Source organism: Carassius auratus, chromosome 34, assembly GCF_003368295.1.
Source record: "Carassius auratus strain Wakin chromosome 34, ASM336829v1, whole genome shotgun sequence".
Lineage (NCBI taxonomy): Eukaryota > Metazoa > Chordata > Actinopteri > Cypriniformes > Cyprinidae > Carassius > Carassius auratus.
This window is the reverse complement of record NC_039276.1, coordinates 1,137,049-1,159,870: the sequence shown is the minus strand read 5'-3', so window position 1 is coordinate 1,159,870 and position 22,822 is coordinate 1,137,049. Positions and strand designations below refer to the sequence as shown.

The 22,822-nt window shown below is 32.3% G+C and overlaps 1 protein-coding gene across 3 annotated transcripts in view; it reads right to left on the bottom strand.

Annotated features, from left to right (window-relative positions):
• Positions 1 to 6,623: 6,623 nt before the first annotated feature.
• LOC113052902 (E3 ubiquitin-protein ligase Midline-1-like) overlaps positions 6,624 to 22,822 on the bottom strand; it is a 33,145-nt gene continuing 16,946 nt past the window's right edge. For 2 of the 3 annotated variants that reach the window (XM_026217378.1, XM_026217377.1), the window contains exons 3-10: positions 19,231 to 19,326; positions 18,176 to 18,283; positions 17,002 to 17,150; positions 16,698 to 16,825; positions 14,074 to 14,217; positions 12,299 to 12,460; positions 11,972 to 12,179; positions 6,624 to 7,408 (exon numbers count right to left, since the gene is read on the bottom strand). In XM_026217378.1, coding sequence (XP_026073163.1) covers positions 7,060 to 7,408; positions 11,972 to 12,179; positions 12,299 to 12,460; positions 14,074 to 14,217; positions 16,698 to 16,825; positions 17,002 to 17,150; positions 18,176 to 18,283; positions 19,231 to 19,326 — 1,344 coding nt within the window. In that variant the 3' untranslated portion in view covers positions 6,624 to 7,059. Of the gene's footprint in view, positions 7,409 to 11,971; positions 12,180 to 12,298; positions 12,461 to 14,073; positions 14,218 to 15,196; positions 15,652 to 16,697; positions 16,826 to 17,001; positions 17,151 to 18,175; positions 18,284 to 19,230; positions 19,327 to 22,822 lie in introns of those variants that run through there. The other variant, XM_026217379.1, reaches the window with a different exon arrangement.

Below are 22,822 nucleotides of genomic sequence, written 5' to 3'. Positions count from 1 at the left end.
GATTCGCGGTCCTGCTACGAACTCCCGAACTGATTCAAATGATTTGCGATCCCCAAACTGACTCGAATGATTCGCGATCCCCGAACTGACTCAAATGATTCGCGTTCCCGCTACGAACTCCCAAACTGATTCAAATGATTCGCGATCCCCAAACTGACTCAAATGATTCGCGTTCCCGCTACGAACTCCCGAACTGATTCAAATGATTCGCGATCCCCAAACTGACTCGAATGATTCGCGATCCCCGAACTGACTCAAATGATTCGCGTTCCCGCTACGAACTCCCGAACTGATTCAAATGATTCTCGATCCCCAAACTGACTCAAATGATTCGCGATCCCGCTACGAACTCCCGAACTGATTCAAATGATTCGCGATCCCCAAACTGATTCAAATGATTCGCGATCCCCAGACTGACTCAAATGATTCGCGAACCCGCTTTGAACTCCCGAACTGGATCAAATGATTCGCGATCACCATAACTAACTCAAATGATTTGCGAATCCGCTACGAACTCCCGAACTGATTCAAATGATTCGCGATACCCAAACTTACTCAAATGATAAGCGATCCTACGAACTTCCGAACTTCCGGCCAGCAGCGGCCCTGAATGTGTTGTTATACACGTCTCTGGCTCTACTACTACTACACACACACACACACACTGAAGCACAAGTGGTGTTTTCAGCTCTACACTACATTGACACGTGATGTAGGCTACAAATGTGCACAGCGCGCTATGAGAGGATTTCACCATTTCATTTGATAAAACTATCGTCATTCATTCGTATCGTATACACAGACACAAACTGCAATGTCTTTATGACAACCTATCAAAATAACATCTCGGTATAACTTGAAATTCAAACAGAAATAGTAGCCTACTATTGCACAGTAGAGTATGCTATTCGTCAAGTAGGCCTATTAGCTAATAATAATAGTTTATTAATAAACACAGAAACTCTGGTTACAACTCACCAAAATAAAAGTTTGGTCTAACTCAAAGAAATTATGTAAGAAATTTCACAGTGAAATATACTTAAAAGATATACTAAAACATTATTTTAAAGGAATATCCCACAAGTTTTCATAGAAGTTTTAATTTAAGCTTTCCAAAACAATAACACCATATTTTTCAAAAACAATTTCTAAAAGTACATTTGTATTTGTGCCTATAATGTTTATTTATTTATGATTATTGTCAGCTAATAAAAGCTATGCTTCAGGGACTATATTCATATAACATCTAAGGTTAATCTAGCTCTTGACTGGTTGAGTTAGATGATGATTAACACTAAACTGTAGAAAATCAGGTGAGTCTCCCCAGCTGGAAATGTCATTGGCTGTTAAAATCTCGTGCTTCTTATAATAAATTGACATATTGATAACACTGAATCTTTTATAATGCTCTTAATTAATAAAATGTTTAATTTGATACACTAAAATAACTAAAACTGAAAAATAAAAAAAACAAACATTTTGTCACAAACGCAAAATGACTAAAACTTTAAAGTTAAAAATAAAAACAAAGTAAATAAAAAATTATAATTACGATAACTGTATTATTATATAATATGACACACACACACACACACACACACACACACACTACTGTTCAAAAGTTTGGGATCAGAACTATATTAATGTCTTTTTAAAGGAGTTTTTTCTGCTCATCAAAGGTGCATTTATTTGATAAAAAATACTCGAATATATTTCACAGTATTACATTTTTATTTCATTTTTTTTTTCTATTTTAATCTCTGTTAAAGTGTAATTTATTTCCGTGATGCTCCGCTGTATTTGCAGCATCATTCCTCCAGTCTTCAGAGTCACATGATCTTCAGAAATCATGATAATATACTGATTTATTATCAGTGATGGAAACGGTTTTGCTGCTTAATATTTTTTTTTTGGAGCCTGTGATACTTTTTTCAGGATTTTTTGATGAATAAAAAGTTAAAAAGAAGAGCATTTGTTTAGAATATAAATCTTTTCTAACAATATACACACAAGTTTGGGGTCAGAACATTTTAATTCTTGTATTTTTTTAAAAAGAAATTAAAACTTGTATTCAGCAAGGTTGTGTTAAATTTTTAAGTTATTGTTATTGTTAAGTTATAGCAAAGATTTATATTGTTAGAAAATATTTATATTTTGAATAAATGCTGTTTTATATAGTATTAGCATTTTGCAAGATTACGTTTTCTGATCCTAAACCTTTGAACAGTAGTGTATGTATGTGTAAATATATATATTGTGGATGAATAGTGAATCCCTGTGTGCATTTATTCAGAAAATGTATGAGAATATACTAATGTTGTTCTGCCCTCTGGTGTCGCTTTACTGATATCACACAAACATTTCAGCAGATCACAGACATACATTGGGTTATTTTAATCCTGGGTTTTTCAGACAGAACTTTCTCTACTCGGTTTTTAAAAGTCTGACAGCACATTTCAGCAGTTTGGGTCAAAAAAATAAAAATAAAAATAAAATTTTCACCTGAGATTCAGAGCCATATTAAAGGCTTTGTAAATTATTTTAGAAGGACGACAGCATCATGATGTTATGTTTACACAGAGACTGGTAGCTCTATTACTCAAATCTGCTGACTTTTGCAATCTTTGTTACTTTATATGCCAATGGTGATCGTTCAAAAATGGCAAAAAGTACTTTTTTTTTTAAAGTTTGCATGCCTGTAACTCAAAATGTATTAAATACATCTTAACATCCTTTTAGAGACTGGCTCTTAACAAACTTTTTTTATGATATCTTCATTTTTAAGCCCAAATGTGATTAACTTCCAGAAATATTTGGATCTTAATATGGCCGTGACTATTTTGAAGAGAAGTGAAGAGATTTGACCTGAGATTCGGAGCTATATTCAAGGCTTTGTTAATGATTTTAGAAGGACGGCGGCGTCATGATGTTATATTTACACAGAGATTGGTAGCTCTATTAGTAAAATCTGCTGACTTTTGCAATCTTTGTTGCATTTTAAGTCAAAAGCAGTCATTCAAAAATGGGAAAAAGTACTTTTTTTCTTTACTTTTTCCAACTTTTGATGCCTGTAACTCAAGAAGTATTGAAGATATCTTAATATCCTTTTGGATACTGACCCTTAACAAACTTTTCTTTCTGTATCTTCACTTTTTAGCCATGATATGGTTCAGCTTCAGAGATACTGGGATCTTAATGTGGCTCCATGAGTAAACTGAAACATTTCCAGTGGTCAATTTATTTTTTTTTTTTTTAAGTTTGCATGTCTGTAACTCAAGAAGTATTAAAGACATCTCAATATTCTTTCAGTTTCTGGTTCTTAACAAACTTTTCTTTTGATATCTTAACTTTTTAAGCTCCGATATGGTTCAGTTCCAGAGATATGGGGATCTTGATGTGGCTCCTTGAGTAAACCGAAACATTTTCAGTGGTCAAAAGTGTGGTTCACTTTGCATGCAGCTGATACTTTATTTATCACCATTTAAAATCACAATTAGCACTATGTTTGCCTTTCTTCAGAAAAAAATAAAGTCTGAAATTTGATTGATTTGACATTAAACAAGTTTTATCGATTAATTCAAATTTAATGTTTTGCCATGATTTTGTTTTGTATAATTCGAGGAATCGTGATTTGAATAGAAATATTACTAAATGTTAGATTGATACATTTTGACAAGTTGTTACTGGAACAGGAAAGAATGCAATCAGCCTTGTTTAAACCTGGAATGTAAAAGCAAGTGATACAGTTGTGTAAAGAGCGATTTTATACTATATATAAAAAAAATTATGTGTGTAAAATATTATTTGGAAAATATTAAGTATTTTAAATCAAATGTATTTATTTATTTAGCTTAAGCTTATTATTATATTATTATTATTATTATTAATTTTAATATTTATTATTAAATGCAGGAAGATGAGAGTTGAGCTTCTTTGAACTTATAAGTCATTCGCTTTCACATGTGTGTATTATACATAATGCATACTGCAGAAATATTAAGAGCAATATGTCTGTAATCTATTAGTATATTATATATAAATATATATAAGTATTAGTATGTAGTATGTCAAGTGTGGTTGAGTTGGTTTTCCTATTTCCCAGACCCGAGAAACACATAACACTGCTTCATATCTCAGTTAAATCATTTTGGTCAGGTGAAAAAAAAAAAAAAAAAAGAAGGAAAAAACATATAAATGTTTGAAGATAAATAGCGTATCAAGTCTAAATATTTCAGTAGTTGGCTCTGTAATAAACACCATAGGGAAAACACAAATCTGAGTGGTTATTTAAGATTATTTATGGTTTAGAAAGTAACAGCTGCTTTATTTACTGTGTTTACAGGGTAAGGGCTGGATTTAGCGCCATCTGCTGTCAGAGAGTGAATGTGCTTTCATTCAGCGCGTTTGTCACGTGTTCCTCCATGTGTCACGTGTTCCGCTTGTTTACATCAGAGCGCATGCGCTCTTTCAAGCAGCATTGTGCATTTTAAGCAGCTGATGGGAATACTATTCTTAAAATGCATTCAAAATTCTGAATAATTTGTAATGTTTATTTATTCACGTTATTTAGAAGTGCCCACGATAACAATATCGTGCGTATTAATCACCACAATATATCGCATTACCGATTACCGGCACAAGTCTATATATAAATAAATAAATAGTCAACATATTTAGTATTCAGAGGCATGCATTCACACCGATAATGGGTCAAGCAACTTTTTTATTCCAGGGCAGGACATTATTCACAATTTTATAATTCAGAAAAAAAAGAGTAATATAAAATATAATTGTAACACTGTACATTGAATCAGATTTTAGAAGCACTTTCCAGAAAATGGCAAAATTGAATCTAAACCGTGAATCAAAGCAAGCTCATGCATAAAGTGCAGAAGGTGCCACTCAATCTGCTTCAGCTGTAAGACATTTCTAACAAAAGCCATTCATTGTGACAGAAATCATTTAACTAACACCCCTTTGTGCTTTTGGTCAGTCAAGCCGACACAAACCTCAGTGTGACCAGGAAAACGTCCTGAGAATCAGATATTAAATATTTACGTGACCACAAATTAATTTCAGGATATATCCAAACTTTGGCATTTCTCCGTTCATGTCAGGTCATGAGCGTCAGCGCAGGGAGACCAAAGACTCCTGAAAATGTCATTAATTTAATTAACCGTCACAGCTTTCTTGCAAAAGTTACAGGGAAAAGATCAGATAAATAGAAAAAGTGCACATACAATATATGGCTCTGTTCGTCATCACACACTACTCTTTACTGTAAATGTTTACTGTAATGCACTCTATGCATATATTCAGTCAGTAAAACACCTGGATGACCTACAACATCTGCCAAAATGCAATTACAGAGCATAGAAAAAGCCGTTCTATAAGTAAACACCACAGGTCAAAAGACTGGAATAATTCCGATAATTAAGTCTCTTCTGCTCACCAAGGCTGCTTTTATTTGATTTAAAATACAGTAAAAATTATGAAATATTTTTACAATGTAACACACCAGCTTTCTATGGGAATATCTGTTAAAGTGTAATTTATTTCTGTGATGCTCCGCTGTATTTTCAGCATCATTCCTCCAGTCTTCAGAGTCACATGATCTTCAGAAATCATTTTAATATGCTGGAACTGAAAGTATGTAGTCAGCTAGTATTAAATTTCCCGAACGCAGTAAAAGTTCCTGGATGTGAAGAGCACAGGAGTGTTTTCTGGTAATATATTGAGGATGAACGACTCAATAATGATTCCATGCATGAATTTGGATCTTATACGGACTTGAGGTCACACTAAAAATCCTAAAGAATGAGTAAATAAAGTGACTCGAGGTGCATGAGACAGAAGAGTCATGAATAATCCTCAACTATTAGGATTCAAGGTGCAGCGGCGTACAGTGTACGATCTGTTAGTGAAACCAGGAACATTATCATGGATTTTAATACAATTTTGGTCCAGTTCTGCAGGTGTTTAGAGCCTGGTTCACACCTGCTGTTAAGAAGAGGTCAGGAGGGATGCATCGCTGTTGTTTGCTTTAAATCTGCAGGAATAGTTCACCTGGAAATGAAAATGTGCTTCGTGTTCTCATCCTAAGGTCATCAGAGATCAGGAGGAGTTTGTGTTTTCATCAGATTTGGAGAAATGTAGCATTGCATCACTTGCTCAACATTGGAGTTAATGGGTGCGGTCAGAATGAGCGTCCAAACAGCTGATAAAAACATCACAATAATCCACAGCACTCCACTCCATCAGTGAACATCTGGAGAAGACAAACGCTGAAAAAAAAAAACAGCATTATTATTATTTATTTAATTTTTTTATGGAGACTTTGAATGATTTCAACTTCGGAAAAATTACTGTTATTGTTCCTTAAAACCATTTTCATTAACTAAAAAAAAAAAAAAAAAAAAAATTGTAATGAAATAAAATATGTATTATGTGAAGAAATTTAACTTTTTTTTTTAATTTTTTTTAAATATGAAATGCTGACTGAAATAAGTAATAAACTAAATATGGTGACATATTTAAAATATGTCATATAAAAAAAAAATATGAATATTTATTAAACTAAACTTGAAATAAAAATAAAACTTGATATTTTTTATTAAAAATTTAAATAAAAAAATGCAGCCTTGGTAACATACTGAAATAAATAAGTTTAAGTGGAAGTACTAAATTACTGAAACCGTAATGGAAACGAAAATTATTTTAAGCTAAAAACAAATATAAAAAAACCCAACAACAACTAACAAAAATGACAAAAGCTCATAAGAAAGTTACTAAAATTGGTTTGGGCTTATTCAAAATAATATCCATAATAACGCTTCCTCTAGTGAAAAAGTGTTCTGGTGTTCTCCAGATGTTCACTGATGGACTGAAGTGCTGTGATGTTTTTATCGGCTGTTTAGACTCTCATTCTGACGGCACCCATTCACTCCAATGGTGAGCAAGTGATGCAATGCTACGTTTCTCCAAATCTGATGAAGACACAAGACACGGATGAGTTTCCAGTTCATTGTCACGCTGTGGGCAGGTTTAACGGAGGAGCGTTCAGTCGCGCGGGTCGCTGATCTCTAAGTGGTCTGGGATGGGGAGCCCGGTGAGGACGGTCAGACACTTGTTCCAGACGCTGAAGACGGGACAGATGGGCTGAGAGAAGGCGATGTCGAAGGTGTGCAGGTGCTGCGTTCCAGCGGCGTCGTAGAACGACAGCGAGCCGAGGTCGTAGTCGAGCAGGACGCCCAGACGCCGCATGTGAGGAGACGGCTCGATGGGGAACTCCTTACTGTTGTGACGCACGGCCCACGAGGTGTTACAGCGGCTCAGGACCCATGATGCCGAGTCCTTCCCCACCCAGCCGTGCTTGGGAGCCGATTTGTAGGCGATCCCGATAGCAAACCTAGAAGGAAAAAGAGAGGACAAAAGTTTTGAATAATTGAGATATTTTAATGTTTTGAGTTTCTTCTGCTCACTTGCGCTGCATTTGTTTGTTCAAAAATACAGTAAAAATTGTAAAATATTAGTATCATTTAAAATAACTGTTTTCTATGTGAATCAGTGTTTTAAGCGGCCCAAAAGAGGTGCCGGTACTCTATTATAGCCTCTTTTTTTTTTTTTTGATGATTCCCCTCATCCTCTGAGGTAAAAACAACTATATTGAAGGGCTTTTATATACAGCAGTCAAAAGGCAACCTTAATAATAAATCATTTTATTAGTTTGAGGATTTGCTTGAGCTAGAAAGAACTACTGAACATAAATAAAATGTGCAAAAGGATTTTGAAAAAATACCCTTAGAAAGAGCTACTGCATTACTGAATGCAAACTTCCAAACTGACTCAAATGATTCGCGAACCAGCTCCGAACTCCCAAACTGACTAAAATGAATCATGCTCCGAACTCCCAAACTGATTCAAATAATTCGCGATCCCCAAAATGACTCAAATGATTCGCGATCCCACTCCGAACTCCCGAACTGATTCAAATGATTCACGATCGCCAAACTGACTCAAATGATTCGCGAACCCGCTTTGAACTCCCGAACTGACTCAAATGATTCGCGAACCCGCTATGAACTCCCAAACTGATTCAAATGATTCGCGTTCCCCAAACTGACTCAAATGATTCGCGATCCCACTCCGAACTCCCGAACTGATTCAAATGATTCGCGATCGCCAAACTGACTCAAATGATTCGTGAACCCGCTTTGAACTCCCGAACTGACTCAAATGATTCGCGAACACGCTTTGAACTCCCGAACTGACTCAAATGATTCGCAAACCCACTACGAACTCCTGAACTGATTCAAATGATTCGCGAACCCTATACGAACTCTCGAATTGATTCAAATGATCCGCGAAGCTGCTCCGAACTCCCGAACTGATTCAAATTATTTGCGTTCCCCAAACTGACTCAAATGATTCGCGAACCCGTTCCAAACTCCCAAACTGACTCAAATGATTCGCGAACCCGCTCCGATTTCTCGAACTGATTCAAATGATACGCGAAGCTGCTCCGAACTCCCGAACTGACTCAAATGATTCACACTCCATACTCCGAACTAGGAAGAATTATATGAAGGTATTTTTGATTCAAATTAACTGAGCACCTGTGGCAGTGCGATTTGTAGTTGTAGAGAAAAGCCACACATGTGTATCAGTAAATTTGAAGTCACAGAGTGAAATGTTTTAAGAGTTGCAAACCTGTAGACTTTTTTTTCTCTCCCACAAACACAACACAACAGTTACACCTTCTCAAATTCTTCATTGCAGGTGCACAAATCCTATTCTACAAATCACACATTTAGAAACTCGTACGCTCACATTTTTGAAACAATTGCTGCAGTGAATGTGGTGCAAAACGCATTTACACACCCGCATCAAGAAATGTGAAGTCGTGGAGAAATGTTGAACATCCGCAAATCAGTACGTGAATTCATCAAATGAGAGTTGCACACTTGTAGAATATTTTCTCAGAATGTCTTGTATATTTTTCTAACACAAACACAAAGTACATAACTACAGCTGCTTGAATCTGCTGCGATGAAGCTCAAACACTGTTTTTCGCTTTCAAGCGACAAGTTTCGCGCTCTCCCTTTTGCACCGAGATATTTGGTTCAAAAGTGATTTGTGCATCTGTAGAGGTAGTGGGCGGGACTGTTTAGAGATTAGAGAATTTCAGCCAATCAGAAGAGCTTACTGAGCCGGTAGATATACGCCCCAAGCAGTTTTACGCCCCTGTTGTTCCTCATGCGTCCAGTAGGGGGAGGCTGCAGACCTATGACCTACTGTAAAATGTATTATTTATATATATTTATAAACTGTTTTTATATACAGAGATTGACTGATATATGATGTTGTGAATTTATATTAAGTTATATTTAGATATTAACCATATTCAGGCAATTAGACATACAGTACTGTGTAATCATATGGATCCTAAATGAAATATTTGCTTTACAATTCACAATTGCTCGTTATACAGCAACAGAACATGTTCTACATAGCATTTTATGAAGACCAACAAAATTTAACAATTTTCTAAAGTTCCAAGGGTCATTTAAAAGAAAGACAATATTGTTGTTCACAAAAAAAATGTATTAACACCATGACTTGGTTATTTCTTAACAGCATGACTCCTGTAGATGACTCTCCTATGGTTTGCCACTCTTCTTTAATTGTTTCTTTATCCTGCGGTCAAAGTGATCCCACCCACTGATAAAAATAAATAAAAAAGCAAAAGTTGCATAGTGGTAGAAAACAATGGTTATTTATAAATAATGGCAGGATGTCATGTTTCAATTTTTTTTTTCTTGTCCATTGATGATAGACTGTGGTTAGTTAAGTTTGAGTCAGACAGAACATCTGACTCAATCAAGTACTTTTGCCTCTCGAAATAAACTGATCCATCTTTTGAATTGATATCGCTATTCTTTCTTATTTAATTGATCAATCTTTTATAAATAATAAATGTTGCATCATTACACAATACAATCAACAACAAGTACTTTAGCAGATTATTTAACATACCTCATCCGTATCGCTTCAAGAAGGTCTGCTGCTATCATACATATAGATATGGTCTGCTGTTCTTATAAATGACTGGGCTCATATACTAATATACTGCCTCCCCCTACTGGACGCATGAGGAACAACAGGGGCGTAAAACTGCTTGGGGCGTATATCTACCGGCTCAGTAAGCTCTTCTGATTGGCTGAAATTCTGTAATCTCTAAACAGCCCCGCCCACTACCTCTACAGATGCACAAAACACTTTTGAACCAAATATCTCGGTGCAAAAGGGAGAGCGCGAAACTTGTCGCTTGAAAGCGAAAAACAGTGTTTGAGCTTCATCGCAGCAGATTCAAGAAGCTGTAGTTATGTACTTTGTGTTTGTGGTAGAAAAATATACAAGACATTCTGAGAAAATATTCTACAAGTGTGCAACTCTCATTTGATGAATTCACGTACTGATTTGCGGATGTTCAACATTTCTCCACGACTTCACATTTCTTGATGCGGGTGTGTAAATGCGTTTTGCACCACATTCACTGCAGCAATTGTTTCAAAAATGTGAGCGTACGAGTTTCTAAATGTGTGATTTGTAGAATAGGATTTGTGCACCTGCAATGAAGAATCTGAGAAGGTGTAACTGTTGTGTTGTGTTTGTGGGAGAGAAAAAAAGTCTACAGGTTTGCAACTCTTAAAACATTTCACTCTGTGACTTCAAATTTACTGATACACATGTGTGGCTTTTCTCTACAACTACAAATCGCACTGCCACAGGTGCTCAGTTAATTTGAATCAAAAATACCTTCATATAATTAGGAAGAGTGCATTGTGAAGAGCGCTCTGAAAAGCGGCAGTGAAGGCAAAGGATTAAAACCTCTATTAAAACAGATGTCCAAATGAACGTACTGGTACGCTTAAAGCACGTTCTGGGCGCACGGAGAGGTGGTGGTACGCTCAAGAGCTATATTTGGAAGTGGCGGTACTGAGTACCAGCCCACTTAAAGCATTGATGTGAATATGTGTCAAACAGTAATGTATTTCTGTGATGCACAGCTGTATTCTCAGCATCATTCCTCCAGTCTTCAGTGTCACATGATCTTCAGAAATGATGATTTGCTGCAAAATGTTCTGATTTATACAAGTTTAAGTGCAAATAAGGTTTTTTTTGTTATCATTAAAAGTGTAGACGATATTGTTAATGATATATTATAACTAATGATGAATGGTAATTATTTGAAATAAAGGTAAAATTAAATATTAGATGAAGAACTTAAACTTGAAGTTATAAAATAAAATAAAAATTATAAGCTTCAACTTAAAAAACATAAACATTTTAAATGCTGTCTTAGCAGCTAACAGAAATAAATTTGAATGTAAGTTCTAAAAGTTTTATAAATATAAAATCAAAATAAATAAAATATTAGATAAAGAGCTTAAACTTAAAAAAATCTAAATGCTGTTTTGGCAACTAACTGATATACAGTAAATAGGTTTAAATTGAAGAACTAAAATTACTAAAATAAAATTGAAATATAAATAAAATATTATTAAATAAAATATAAACCTTTATGTGTATGTGTGTGTATATATATATAGATATATATATATATATATATATATATATATATATATATATATATATATATATATATATATATATATATACTAAAATTACTAAAACTGAAGTAAAAAAATAAATAAACCTAAATTAAAAAATGTAAAAATAAGTAAAATAAAATGACAAAGGCATATAACATTTCAGAAAAAAAAAAATATATATATATATATAAAATTAAGCATAAAAGCTAATTTAAAATAGTAATAAATCATATAACAATATTTAAATAATACTACAATAACTCTAGGCTCTTGTCCAATATCTTGTCATGAGACAAAGCCCCGTGGTATCACTAGGTTTGAACGAGACGAGGAAGCTGTGCTCTGTGTGTGTTCACCATGTGCTTCCTCCGATCAGAACCTCCCAGTAATGTCTGCCGCTGTCGATGAACACGTTCCCCGGCACGCCGTAGTTCCCTGAGCTGCCGAAGCGGTCCTGAGCGTGGCTCTTCATCGACGAGGCTTCGTCCCGCTCCACCGTCAGACTGTCGTGGGACACCTTCAGCTTCCTGTGGGCCGACTTTGGGTCCAGCTTGAACGGCTGACCTGCCATCCACAAACGATCACATCCATCCCATCAGTGCATCACGGAGACTCATGGCTTCAGATGTAGAAATGATTGTGAGATGAATGTGTGCTGCAGTGTGAGTGAACAGAAGGCTCACTGTTGGTCTTGAGTTTGGCCGGAGGACTGCCGCGGCTCCCAGCCTGATTCAGGGCCTTCACCATGAAGATGTACCTGGTGCCGCTCTGCAGGCCGTGGACCGTGTAGTGGTTCTGCTTGATGTTGGGCACGATCATCCAGCTCTCCATCGAGTTACACAGACCTGAAACGACACGCATGTTTAATACAACAACCCAAAACACGCTCTACATTTCTACTGGAGACCGATAATACACTGATATGCTCCTTCACTGTGAACGTGTGCACAACAGAGGTGCATATATACTGCTTAAGAATCATTCTGCATGTGCCATTTCTGAAAATAAAAACGATTTCAAGATTAAATCGAGTTAATATAATGATAATAATAATAATTGTATTAAGATGAAGCTTGAAAAGTAAAATCATTTCAGGCCTGAAAGTCTTATGAAATCGTGGTGTAAAATAAAATAAAATAAAATTAAATAAAATTAAATAAAAATTAAACATAAAAATTAAACAATAACATAAATTACATTAAAAACGATTTCAGAATTAATTTGAGTTAATATAATAATAATAATAATAATAATAATAATAATAATAATAATAATAATAATAATAATTGTATTAAGATGAAGCTTGAAAAGTAAAATCACTTCAGGCCTGAAAGTCTTATGAAATCGTGGTGTAAAATAAAATAAAATAATGAAATAAAATAAAATAAAATAAACAAGCATAAACAAAAAAAAAATAAAAATTAAACAAATTAAACAATAAAATAAATTAAATTAAAATAAAAACGATTTCAGAATTAATTTGAGTTAATATAATAATAATAATAATAATAATAATTGTATTAAGACGAAGCTCAAAAAGTAAAATCAATTTGGGCCTGAAAGTTTTGTGAAATCATGGTGTACAAAAATAATAATAATAATAAAAATAAAATAAACATAAACATAAACAGAGAAAAAACATAATAAAATAAAATAAAAAAATGGATGAAAACCCTGAAATGAGATATGTTTAACAATAATACAATTAATTAACTAAAACTGAAATAAAAATATAAAAGCTAAATATTAATTTATTCATCCAGGAAATCCTAAATAATTTTACTATGAGGTCAACGTCATTAAACATAATGAAACAAATATTGAAAATTAATTTAATTGACTGATTGAAATAAAGCTGAAATAAAATTAATAATAATTATATAAATATTCAACGAAAAACCTTCGCTTAAACATCATGAACTGAAATGTGTTTTAAGTTGAAGTAATCAAACTAAAACTGAAGTAGAAATAAATGAAACCTAAATATTAATTAATTCTGTCTGTCTAATGAATTAGCATTAGTGACAGTAAAAATACAATCACCCCTAAATAATTTTAATGTGACATAAGTTTAAACATACTTCTAATTATTGCTTCCTAAAAATACAGAATTGTATTTGATGCAGAATTCTATTTTTTATTTTTATTTATTTAAACGATTTAATTTAAATCTGCTGGTGAAATCAGGCATTATAATGAACAGCAAATATTCTCCCTTAATATTAATTATGTGTTAATTGCATATTTGGGTTAGCTAATAATAATCACACCTCAGTATAACATTTTTACCAAAAAAAATAAAAAATAAAAATAATAATAATTACTACATGACAAAAAAGCAGGTTGCACATGAATTGCAAATAATGCGTTAAGATTCCTGATGTTAGTGCAGTGAAATGTGTTTTCTGCTGCTTTGGCTCTGTGTCGGTCCTCTCTGATCGTCTGCTCGTTCACTCACTGACGACGTTGGTCTGTCCGGTGGAGATGGTGTACTGCAGCTCGTACGAGACCACGCTGAACTCGTCCTCTGAGCTCCAGTGGACTGTGATGGTGTCGTGAGACGCTGTGCAGAGCTCCTCGCGGATGTTAGGAGCGTTCGGAGCTGTGGGAGAGAACAAGAGATTGTTTCAGTCATTGTGTCAGGTCAGGACACACATCTACTGCTGTGCAGACGCACGGTCCCATATAAACACACGATGTCTTTACTAGCATCAGCTGCTGTTTCTCACTTCAGGAGCAAGAGATGATCACAGCGTTTAACCTCGAAATAGAAACTATACTGTGGGAGATGATGCTTTATGTTAATGCTTCTGCCTCTTTTGCCCACGCGGAGACACTGAGAACACTTGTTTCTTTTGTTATATGAATGCAATAATGCAATAAAAGTAAAACACAAGCCTTTCCTTTTACAAATACGTTATCCTGTTCCAAAATAAATTGTAAAACATATATATATATATATATATATATATATATATATATATATATATATATATATATATATATATATATATATATATATATATATATATTTATTTATAAGAAAATAATAATTAGGGTTATTACAGATGACTCAATCTAAAACTGAAACTTTGTTTTTTTTTTAAAGTAAAATTTACATAAACTAAAATAAAATAATATGTACTATAAACTATATAAAAATATATATTTTTTTCATTTAAATTTAAATCATTTTAGATGTATTCAAATAACTAAAACAGAAAAAAAGTACCGGAAATGACTAATGAAACAACAAAATTATTAGGTTTAACTAAAATTAAACGAAACAAAATTAAAAACTGAATCAAAATATTAATACAGATGAAAACTAATATATATATATATATATATATATATATAATTATTATTATTTAGCATTTATTTTGATACATAACTTTTATTATTTATCCAAGATAGCAAAAAAGGGGGAAAAATTTATATAAATTATTACGGTACATATACGTAAATTCTTTGAACCGAAAAAAGGGGGTAAAAAAATGTAATTTTTTTTATTATATATATATATATATATATATATATATATATTAGGGGCCAAACTCTGATGGACATCACAAAAAGTTATTGATTTTAATCAAACACATAAGACTGACTGATCTTCATCTGTTGCCAATGAATGCATGATTTTTTTCAATATAAATCAGTGTATTTATTTGTTTTTTCCACCGAGTGGCGCTGTTATCAAACCTCTCAGATATTCTCAGAATAAGGCATTATGGTTTCTTTCTAAAATGACAAAGCATTTAAAGATACAGCCAGACGTCCGTGCCAAAACTTGACTCCTTATGAAGTTCATCTGTGCCAAAAATCAGACAAAATGCAGTAACGGTGTCGCTCAAACCCACGACCGAGGCCAGAGTGGAGTGTAGATTTCAGAGCTCCTCACAGGAGCAGAAGGGACTGCAGTAAATATGTTTCTCTGGTGTTTCATCTCTGTGCGGTCCTTCATTCTGAGTCACGGCAGACGGCCGGCTCGAGGGAGTCATCAAACACACAGTCTGCCAACGGCTCACTGTAGCTGCACAAAACACTTCATGCTAATAATAGTGACGCCATCCACATTTATTGCCATATGTTTGCCCTTTAAGGCACAAAACATTTTATGCAAAACAATACATAAAGGATTCTAGCTCTGTAAACAGCAATGCTTTGAAAGAAGTCTCTTCTGCTCATCAAGGCTGCTTTTATTTGATAAAAAAATACAGTAAGAAGTATGAAATATTATTGTAATATTTGCATTTCATCAAAAATTCAGTAATGTTTTTTATATTATTGCAATATTTTCATTTCATCAAAAATACAGTAAAAATGTTGAAATATTATTGTAATATTTTCATGTAATCAAAAATTCAGTAATTTTTTAAAATATTGTAATATTTTCATTTCATCATAAATACAGTAAAACAAAAATATTATTGTAATATACTTATTTAATCCAAAATACAGTAAAAAATTAAATATTATTTTAATATTTTAATTTAATAAAAAAAAACAGTAAAATTTTGATTTATTATTGTAATATTTTCATTTAATCAAAATACAGTTATATTTTTAAATATTATTGAAATATTTTCATTTAATCAAAAATACAGTAAAATTTTTTGAAATATTATTGTAATATTTTCATTTAATCAAAAATACAGTAACATTTTTTTATAATTATTGTAATATTTTCTGAGTGAATATCTCTTAAACTGTAATTTATTTCAGAGATGCACAGCTGTATTTTCAGCATGACTGTTTTCAACATTGTTAATAATCAGAAATGTTTCTTTGAGAAGCAAATCAAGAAAATCATATCATATCAAAATCATACAAGAATGATTTCTGAAGATCATGTGACACTGAAGACTGGAGGAATGATGCTGAAAATACAGCGGAGCATCACAGAAATAAATTACACTTTAACATATATTCACTTAGAAAATATTACAATAATATTAACAAATTTTTACTGTATTTTTAATCAAATTAACGCAGCATTAGAGAGCAGAAAGTACTTCTTTCAGAAGCTTTAATGCATGTCGATTTTCAATCCAAACTCGTCTGAGCTGGAGAACTGACCGGTCAGGTAATCCAGAGCCTCCAGCATCTTCTTCTCTCTGGAGAAGTCCAGTGCGAACCCGTCGAACGCGTCGTTGAGGTTGATCTCTGGGATCAGGATCTGTGAGGACGCCGTCGCCATCGACACTCTGTGAGATTTCAATCATGCACAAACTCATTTACTTCTCAGCTTCCTCTACACTATAAGTGTCCTGCAGCACTAAAGCAGTCTGAAGTCTCGGGGGACATTTGAAGCAACAGCCAAAAATACATTGTATGGGTCAAAAGTATGCATTTTTCTTTTAAGCTTAACAAGTGTCCTCACCGCTCCGAGACGCTCTTGGCGGTCTGCAGGAATCGAGCGTGGTCCGTCTCTTTCAGAACCTGATCGGCTTGAGCAATGAGCGAGGACGATCTCTCCACGAACTGCTTACAGCTAGCGATCTGCTGAGCCAGCTTTCTCAAGCGGACCACCTACAAACAGACAAACACACGCATGAGGACACAAACAGGCCAGCTTTGCCAATCCAACATTAAGAGTTTGTCCTTTTCTAGTGTAAAAACGCCAGCGGTTATCCATGTTATCATCAGATATAAAAGGGTTTGATGAGGGGCAACATAGAGCACATAAAGAACATGTAAAGACCTTATTGAAGAAAACACAATACTCTTCATCAGTGTGCTCTCTGGTGTTTAGGGAGAAACACTGAGTTTTAATAGCAACACTAAAAATACAATTCCCTACTAATATACAATAATTTTAACTTTTATATATATATATATATATATATATATATATATATATATATATATATATATATATATATATATATATATATATATATAAATTAATAAATAAAAGCTGTCTGGCTTTAAACACACACAAACTTTTTTTCACTTTTTTTTTAAAATTTAGCTAGTTGCCATTGCAACATTTTTTTTTCCATATAGTTCAGGTACTAAAATAATGAAAACTAAAAAGTAAAATAAATAATAATTAAAATAATAATACGAAAACAATAAAATTACTAAAATTAACATAAAAACTGACAATCTAAAATAAACTCTAAAACTACTTTAAAAATCATGAATTAAAATAGAAAAACATTAACTGAAATAAAATATTTTAAAATATTTACAAATTTGAAATTTTATTTCAGCTACATTTTCATTTAGTCGAAAAATAACTAAAACTAAAACTTACAAAATGCATAGACATGATTTAAAAAACAACAAAAACAAACAGATAATAATAAAATTACAAAAAAATATAAATTATTTTAACTAAAATAAAACTATAAAAACACATATTCGAATAGCTCTGCTCCCAAGCGTTAGAAAATATGGAATTTTTACTGTAAAAAACAGTGTTTTTGTCTTATTTTCCAGCGCAAATGTCTAAAAGATTGTTAAATCAAGACACATTTATTTGAGCATCAAACTGAGAGGAGATAAGAAGTGTTGTTTTGCTGATTGTTGTCAGTGTAATGCTCGAGTACCTTTCCTTCTTTGATCTTGGTGCTGATGATTTGTCTTCTCTGCTGGACGATGTTTATCAGCGTGTCACACTCTTCTGTCAGTTTGTTCTCCTGAAGAGCTGCATTGTGCTGAGACCAAATGATCAAATCATTTAACAAACAATGGAAAAATATCACAAATGTGTACAAAAACCACATTAAATAAAGACATTGGAGGCTGGCTGCATGAAGCTGCACGGCTTAAATCACAGAGCAAAAACAAGAGTGATATATATAAGGACAAATATTTGATTCAAAATATAATTTATTATTAATAATAATTGCTGTATAATATAAGCAGAGTAACAGCTGTCTGGCTTTAAACAAACGTAAACATACTTTAATGATTAACTTATTATAAACTGACTAATAATGTCAAAATAGTGTGAAAATAGGTTTAATGTATTTTAAAATGTGTCTAATGTGTTTTCAAACTTTAAAAACTATATAGACATAATAAAAAAATAAAAAAATCACAAAAAAATGTAATTGCTAAAACTTAAACTAAAAAAAATATAGAAAATATAAAAATAAAATCTAAAACAATAAAAACATTTTCATTACTTGAAATAAGATAAACATTAACAGAAATAAAACAAAATGTAAAGAAAAGTATTTTATTTTAGCAACTATCACAGTTAAAAAAAAATTATATATATATATATATATATATATATATATATATATATATATATATATATATATATATTCTAATAATAAATCATAATATTAGAATGATTTCTGAGGGATCATGTGACATCATGTGTGGAAATTCAGCATTGCATCACAGAAATAAATTATATTTTAAAGGATATTGAAATAGAAACTATTATTTCATATTGTAATAACATTTTGCAAGATTACTGATTTTTTTCTGTATTTTTGATCAAATAAATGCAGCCCTGATGAGCAGAAGAAGCGTCTTTTAAAAACATTACAAGCCTCACTGATCCCAAACGTTTGAGCGCTAGTGTAAAACATTAACATTAAACTCATTTATTAAGTGGATATAATCTGAACTAATGCTGCAGAAGGACCTCCACATGTTGACACGTCTGAATCAGCTTCGCCATCAGGTTCTCCAGCTCACTGTTCCTCTTCATCAGATTGCTGAGGTTCGAATCCAACATTTGCTGCAGAAAAACAACAGAGATATGGTTTCAGCACAGTTTAACTCACTGAGGGGGAAGCTGGAGCCGAACTGAATCCATCAGTGAGTCTGTCACAGATTTGGCTTTAGAAAAGCAGATCAAGTTCATCTGATGAGCTGCAACCTCATTTCTGCTTCACATCAACACACTAACAGTGCTTTTGCATTTGTAGAGTTGAATACAAAATGTTGCGTTTTTTTTTTTTTTTTTACAGATTTTTTTTTTATGAAAGGATTTTCATACTTAAAATAAGACACAGATTAACTGAAATAAAATAAAAATGTTTTATTTCAGCTATAGCTGCAAAAGCAACATTTCTCATTTTTGTTTAGCTGAAGTACAAAAACAAATAAAGCTTAGAAATATATATATATATATATATATATATATATATATATATATATATATATATATATATATATATATATATATATATATATATATATATATTTGTAAAAATTACAAAGCTTTAGCTAAAATTAAAATGAAACCCAACATGTAAAAAAAAAAATAAAAAAAAAAATCTTAAAGCTTTAAAAATATTTTCATTGCTTGAAATATGATACAAATGAACTGAAATATAATATAAAATAACTAAAACTAAAGACAATATAGACAAAATAAACAAAAAATACAGAAACACCACCAAAATTACTAAAAATGACAAATATAAAAATAAAATCTAAAAGAAAACAATTTAATTAAACATTAACTTAGCAATGAAAACTAAAAAAATATAAAAAATGTAATTAAAAAACTAAAAAATATATTCATTTTACCTGAAATAAGATTACATTAACTGAGATAATATATATATATATATATATATATATATATATATATATATATATATATATATATATATATATAAACAAATTAAACTGCGTCTCATTTTCATTTAGTTGAATTAATAAAATAAACATAATAACAACTATATAGACATTTTAAATAATAATAATGTATGACAAAAACAACAAAATCACTAAAACTTAAACTGAAATTAAAACTAAAATCTCTAAAACTAAAATATCTAATTAAACTATTAATAAAACCTAGATTAGTATATAAATCATGTTTTTGAAGTTCTGCTCACAACATGACACTAATTTGCTTAATTGTTTAGCGACCTACAAACAGTCCAGAACATATATATATATATATATTAGGATGATCACCTGATTGATTGGTCTGAATAGTAAATGAAGCAGCAAATGCCTGTAAAACATGACGTTTGAGTGTTTCATTTGTAAGGAAAAGAGGTCGGTGAGTTCAAACCATGACAAGAGACCAAAGAGAGCATGTGTAATGCGCACAACGCTAAAAATAGACGATCAGAGAGAGATGGAGATCATATTCTCTGCCGGAGATCTGAATTATTGTGTGACATTTCATCCCTGATACATTTTCTCAGATCATACGTCTCTGTTTATCTTTGGGATTTTAACACGAGTGGAACACTTCACTTTGGGCAACTGGACAAAAACACAGCCGATTCGGCACAAGTTTACAACAGTGATGAATATTGAATTCATGCAGTCATTTCAAGTTCAATTTGACCTAATTAGGCCTTTTAGTCCTGCATTTTGGTGCATGTAGGTGAGTTTATCTGGAAGTGTGCATGCAGAATTATTTATGAGCGGTGAATCACACGATGCAGGATTATGCACTCGGCAAAAAGACAAGTTGATTCTGATTTAACCGAATCTGGAGAACGAGCAGGTCTGGAGCGTTTGCATCAACATTAAAGAAACAGTTCACTCAAAAATGAAAATTTGCTGAAAATTCAGACATCTTCAAGCCATCCGAGATTAGGATGAGTTTGTTTCTTTATCAGATTTTTTGAAATGCAGCATTGCATCAGTGCTCTGCAGTGAATGGGTGCCGTCAGAATGAGAGTCCAAACAGCTGATAAAAACATCACAATAATCCTGTTTTGTAAACACTTGATCTGTGCAGATTTCTCTCCTGATTCTGACCAGAACACTTTTTCACTGGAGGAAGAATTATTATGGATTAATACTATTTTGACTATTTTCATTTCTTAGTTTCTGCCACAATTTCTTTTTATGTGATTGTTATTTTTATTAGTTTTATTGGATATATGTATTTCTATTTTTTTTTTTTTTTTACGTATTTAATTGTTATATTTTTATATTTTATATATACATATACACACATATATATATATATATATATATATATATATATATATACATATATATATATATATATATACATATATATATATATATATATACATATATATATATATATATATACATATATATATATATACATATATATATACATATATATATATATATATACATATATATATATATATATACATATATATATATATATATATATATATATATATATACATATATATATATATATATAAAAATTATTTTATTTTATTTCAAAAACAGTTTTATGTAACAATAACATCATTTACAGCACAAAAGTCATTTCCTGAAGTCAAAATACCATTCACAGTCTCCATAAAGAAATTTATATTATGAATTATGTATTCATATTTAAGCCAAAAGAAGCAGTTTTAAAATTAAAATCATCTTAATGCTGGATGTGTTTCATCTTTTCTCTTCTCCAGATGTTCACTGATGGACTGGAGTGCTGTGGATTATTGGGATGTTTTCCTCAGCTGTTTAGACTCTCATTCTGACGGCACCCATTCACTCCAATGGTGAGCAAGTGATGCAATGCTACATTTCTCCAAATCTGATGAAGACACAAACTCATGAGCACACTTTCAGCTTATTTTCATTTTTGGGTCAACTTTAAACAGTAGCAAGTCAGGTATTCTACAATACACGATGATTAAACCTGTTTAGCAACATCGGTAGATGTGCAAAACCCAGTAAATGATCCTCACTGTTGATAATAAAACACTAGTAAGAAATTCTAGCATCATTTACCCCCAGGAGGTGCTGTGGACGAATGCACAATTGTAAAGCTAACACTAGGATTCCCATTTTTTTCTCTACATTACGTCATCTTCAGAGCATTGGGAAAAGAAAGGCCATTATAATATGAAGTTGGAGAAATCCCACATGACTCTGAATGGACCAGTGAACATCACTTACAGCACCTTTTAAATTTTTTTAGGCCACAGAGTTTTCGGTTGTGTTTCAAAGTACCTCGGCCGGAACAAAAATAGAAGCTTTTATCCGAACCACTAAATCATTTATGCAATACATGATCAGGTGTGAAGAGCCATAGAAAGCTGGAGAACATGTTGAGCTCCTATTGTTAGCAAGCAACGTGCGAAACATTGACATCTAAAATAATTAACAGATTTACAGTAAAATGAAAGGTGCTTACTTGCATAATCTGTCTTAGATCAGATCTTACTTCTAATATGCACACAGATAAACATTAAGATCTCTTTTGAAACTGTTATATTGTCATAACTCCTAATCTTGGGTGTCTTGAGAGTGAGGACATTTTCAGCAAA